This window comes from Acyrthosiphon pisum, chromosome A1 (genome assembly GCF_005508785.2).
Source record: "Acyrthosiphon pisum isolate AL4f chromosome A1, pea_aphid_22Mar2018_4r6ur, whole genome shotgun sequence".
Taxonomy (NCBI): Eukaryota; Metazoa; Arthropoda; class Insecta; order Hemiptera; family Aphididae; genus Acyrthosiphon; species Acyrthosiphon pisum.
In genome coordinates this window covers 60,953,652-60,958,640 of record NC_042494.1, presented here as the reverse complement: position 1 = coordinate 60,958,640, position 4,989 = coordinate 60,953,652, and the positions used below count along the sequence as shown (strand labels likewise).

Genomic DNA, 4,989 nt, shown 5'->3' with positions numbered 1-4,989 from the left:
ATGTATTCTTCAATCGTATTTCGAACTTGTCGTATTTCACAGTTTAGGAGTTGTTTGAATAAAGTAAATACTCAACATCCTTTAGCCGCAGCAGTCTGCCTCAAACATGTGAGTTCCAACAGTTATACATTTTTACAATAATTATTAATACGTACGTATCCAATTATAGTCATCCACCGAGTCCAAGATAAACAGTATCAACGTTCAGACTAATGACGCAGAGTGGAAAAACATCTACATTGGAACATTGGGTCCACGAATCCGTAACTTGAAAATCGTATCATTTATGACCAGCGCTGTAGGATTGTGTATTCAGCCAATGGTGATACAAAAAGCTGCAGAAGTGGGCAGTAGTTTAGCAGCCACCATAGGTGTATGCACCATTGCTGGGTTTTTTACATTTATTACACCAGTACTCATCCATTTGGTAACAAGAAAATATGTGACGTCTATCGAGTATAACAAAAAAACCGACGAGTACAATGCCACAATTATTTCATTTTTCTTAAAACCTAAGAAGGCGAGTATTAGTAATAGGCTTATTTTAGATTAAGACTACATGCTCATAGAAAAATAGATTCCCCTGTGCTTGAGTTGAGAAAAATTAAGAAAGGAGCTCTATCTAATGTCTTAAGGGGATTCATTACCGTGGTTTTCTGTTTTTGTCTAGCACACGCACGCGCATAGTATTTTAGACGTGTTTTTTGCCAAACATACCAATTGATCTAATGAATCAATAAGAATTCTGAAAACAGATTTGAATTTTTCATCATGTTAACTTGAAATCGACTTTTTCACATTTTTGATATTAACCCCCAAAGTCTTAGAAATGTCATATTCAAAAAGAGTACTTAAAAATTCTGGTATTTCAATTTTTGGAGAAGGTTAAATCAAAAAATCAAAAATATGGGAAAGTCGATTTCAAGTAGACTTTAAGACAAATTCAAATCTGTTTTCAGAAATCTTATTGCTTCAATAGATCAATTGGAATATTTGGCAAAAACACGTCTAAAATACTATGTCGCACGTGTGTTAGACAAAAACAGAAAATCGGTATCGAATCCCCTTAAAAACTATGTTCCAAGTTGCAAAATTATTTAATAATTTTTTTAAATTCATTTTTAACAAACAAATTTATTTAGTTCCAAAATAAAATAATTTTCCTTGTTTTTACATTAAAAGCTATATTCACTGTGATTAAATTATTATTAAAATAGATCACTGATCTGTTTAATGATATTTATTTTAAATAAATAAATAAGTTATATAAACTCATGCCCTAGTATTTAAAAGATGAGTTAGTTTAAATAAATTAACTTGGCTTAGTGAAGTTATTGTTAAAAATGTTAAACTATGAGTTAATTCTGAAAAGTTAACGAGATAAATTTAAAGTTAATATGGAGAATTTAAATGAAAAAATTTTAATTATTACAATGGATAATTTAAATAGTTAAATTGATGAAAAAAATTATGTTTAAAAAAATTAACTTATTTTCTATCTAATTTCCAACTTTGATAGTACTAATACACTAATAGAAAAAAATTTAAAAAATCTTTTAGTGGCAATTATTTTAATTAATTTAAAAACATTAAAACAATTACAATTGAAAGTATATTAGTAAATGTATTGTAACCAAATTGATTAAATAACTGTATTTTAATTATAAGTAAATATTTAACTAAAAATATTAAATTTATTTTTAGATACAATTCAAACCATTTGAAGTAAGATTGCCTTTGACACAGAAATTAACAGTCACATTTTATGCAAAAGAATACCCTCTATTTGTGGATCCACATGCATTTGATGACGTAATGCATTATCAACGTATATTAGGTTATGATAAGCCTTTCACATTTGAGAAAGAAGATGATGATAATGATATAAGAAAACCTGTAGTTAAGGCTGCTAATAAGAGTTAAGTTTAAATTTTACTTAATAGTTGTTTATTATTATTTTATTGAATCTGTTTTGTAAATATATACAATTTAAAATATTTACTGTATAATCTATACAATTTTTATTTTCTTATCCAAGACATTTTGTGGTAATTTTATTAATTGCTAATAATTTATATTAAATACAATTCCTTAGAACCGTAAAGTACAAAACAAAAGTTATTGTTAGCGTTATTTGACCTTCAAGAGACCACCATTGCAGGTTGTAGGTGGATAAAAATGACTATATAAGAATATATTGTGCGTGGGTGATAAACACATGTTTACATACCAACTTTGCCCATAAAAATTAAAATATTAATCATGAAACTGTTGCCTATGGGTATCTATAGACTATAATATTATGTATAGTACTAAATGAAAAATATTGCACCTAAATAAATATTAAATGTACATAAAAATAATAAATTCATTGATGAGGTCATTATGAACGTCTAACCCTAGTTCGAGTAAGACTACTTAATATTTAAGATTGTGGTAATACTTATTGCACCAAGTACATAACGTTTTTAATTAGTATTCATACTTGTATACAGTGGTGTAAACATGACAAGGGGGTAGACAGGTGTTTTTATTAAATATTTATATATATTTCATATAGGTACCACAATTAATTTCTATGTATGCCATGGTTAACACGTTCAATGCCACGGTCGACGGGTAGTCGACATCGGTAACATTTCGCGGGTCGCCGGTGTCGACTACCCGTCGACAAATATTAATTCGCTTTTATGAATCATAATTTTGATGGCGATGAGATAACGTTCGAAATATATTGTAGGCGATCAGGTACTGTCTCAAGAAGCTTACAATATAATTGGTTTTTATTTTTGTTAATTTTTATTTATTTTTTCCGTAAAAACATATTTTTGGTGTGGCGACCCGGGCTATGCTTCGACATTTCTAGCGGAGCTCAACGTGTTAATATATATTACATTTAAACATTTAAAAATATATCTATTTTACATGTTTTATGAATGAATTGGATTATGTTTTGTAATCATTTGTTTTAGAGTTACAACAAAAACCAAAATCGATTTTATCAAAAACTGATATGTGTAAAATTTCCTGTTTTTCCTTAATTTTTCTTTTGTATTTCCCTGATCTTTCGAAAACTATTAGGAATTTTTTACTTCTGATGCCCCAAAGTACCAAATAGATTCACTTTCCTATCAGAAAGGATAATGTTGAACAAAATCTAAGCATTTTTACTCTCCTAAAAAGCTAAGGATGGCATTAATTAGTTATATTTTAATCAACTTTTTGAATTAGTTTAAGTGACAGTTAAAATAACTTAACTTTGCTCAGTTTGTTTAAAAATTATCCATAAAGTTAACATATTTTTATGGTTTTGTATGTAGATATTAATACAAAAATAAAAATAATCCAATACTAAAATAATACTAATGCTTCTATTATTTTGTAAAAAGATATATTTTAGTAGATTAGATAGACATAATATTAAATTGCTATTTGATATAAAAAAATTTAATATTTGTTAAATTATTAATTAGAATGTGATAGTATAGTTTAAATATTTAATAACCATGTCAAGTAAAATAGATAGGTACATACGCTGTAGGTATATTAGTAATGAAATATTAATGTTCAATAAAATCGCTTATTATAATTTTGGAATTTAGAAAGAACGCAGTCACTATTTATGTAATCAACATACTAATTAAAAAATGTAGATTAACTTTTTTTAAACTGAGGTAAGTTAATATATTTTTCGATAATAACTTTTAACTTATCAAGTTAAATTTATAATTTGTTAACTGTTAACTTTTAACTTATTGATGTTGTGTCCTCTTAACTTAATTTAACTACAGTTAATTATTTTCATTAATTTGCCATCTTTGCTAAAAAGTGATGAAAGAGTGAAAGAAGCACAAAAAAAAACCACATAAAATCAATACATATACATTCATCGTTCTGCTCAAAATCTAAAAAAAAAAACATTCATTTTATTGAGAAAAATTACCTACTAAGTAAGTATCTGGTATAGGTATATTATGCCATATACACCTCTAGGTGATGTACGGACATTCGACTAAATATAAACAGCTATACTTATATAGCCTATGGGTAGTTTTAATTAAAATATGATTTGCATATAATGTCAGATGTCAACAGTCTACCTAGGCATTATTATTTTTATAATAAATAAATAATATATATAATTGTTACCTTTATAACATGTGCAATACTTGTCCGTACAATATGAGTGCACTGTGTAACATTGAATAAATTATTATATTTGACATTAACGAATCGAATAAATAATAACTAATTACAGTTATTAATTATTAGTTACGACAATGAATATAAATTATAATATAAAGAATATAGGTAGGTATTTTATTTCTTAGAAATCATAAATATTATGATATAGGTACCGTTGCTTATTGTATTTATACGAGTTAACCTACACAAAGAGATATGTGGATGGAGAATAACAATTTTTTTTTATTTTATTTTTTTTAGTAGGTAGTTACCAGTATTGACCCTTTATTAATTTAATTTTGGATAAACATAATTTTAATCGATCACATGATTCAATAGTGAAACAAGCATGCGATGAAAGAACAGTTTAAATATGTTGACAGTATTCTCATTAGTTATTATTAAATCACGTGTCAGTTGTTACTTATTAATCGTTATATGCTAAACTTTATAATATTTTTATTCTTTACGGCAGAATACCGTATTCTATGAATTATTGATTTGTGGTAGTATGGTACTGTGGTGGTTTGGGATGAATCATTGAATCCTTGTACTTTTTTTGTAACAATTGTAACTCTTGCAGGGGCGGCTCCAAGCTGTATTTTCAATCAATTTTATGATGTTAAAAACAAAATTACATGTCTCTGTATGCGCCCCTGAACTCTTTTGTACGTACCAATTAGGTACTTAAGAGGACGTGATACCCACATGTGTGTTGCCTCCGTCTTACAAGTGCGTAACATAGCAAATTATACGCAAAGCAGAACACGTGTAGCTCCGTTAGCTTAAAAATTAGAGAAAATT

At 27.3% G+C, this 4,989-nt stretch overlaps 1 protein-coding gene across 2 annotated transcripts in view; it reads left to right on the top strand.

Annotated features, from left to right (window-relative positions):
* The window catches only part of LOC100169153 (transmembrane protein 70 homolog, mitochondrial), a 6,849-nt gene extending 4,139 nt beyond the window's left edge, over positions 1-2,710 (top strand). Inside the window, exons 3-5 of one of the 2 annotated variants that reach the window (XM_029486138.1) lie at positions 1-108; positions 170-520; positions 1,705-2,710. In XM_029486138.1, the coding sequence (XP_029341998.1) occupies positions 1-108; positions 170-520; positions 1,705-1,923 (678 nt within the window). In that variant the 3' untranslated portion in view covers positions 1,924-2,710. 2 annotated transcript variants of the gene reach the window in all.
* Positions 2,711-4,989: the final 2,279 nt, after the last annotated feature.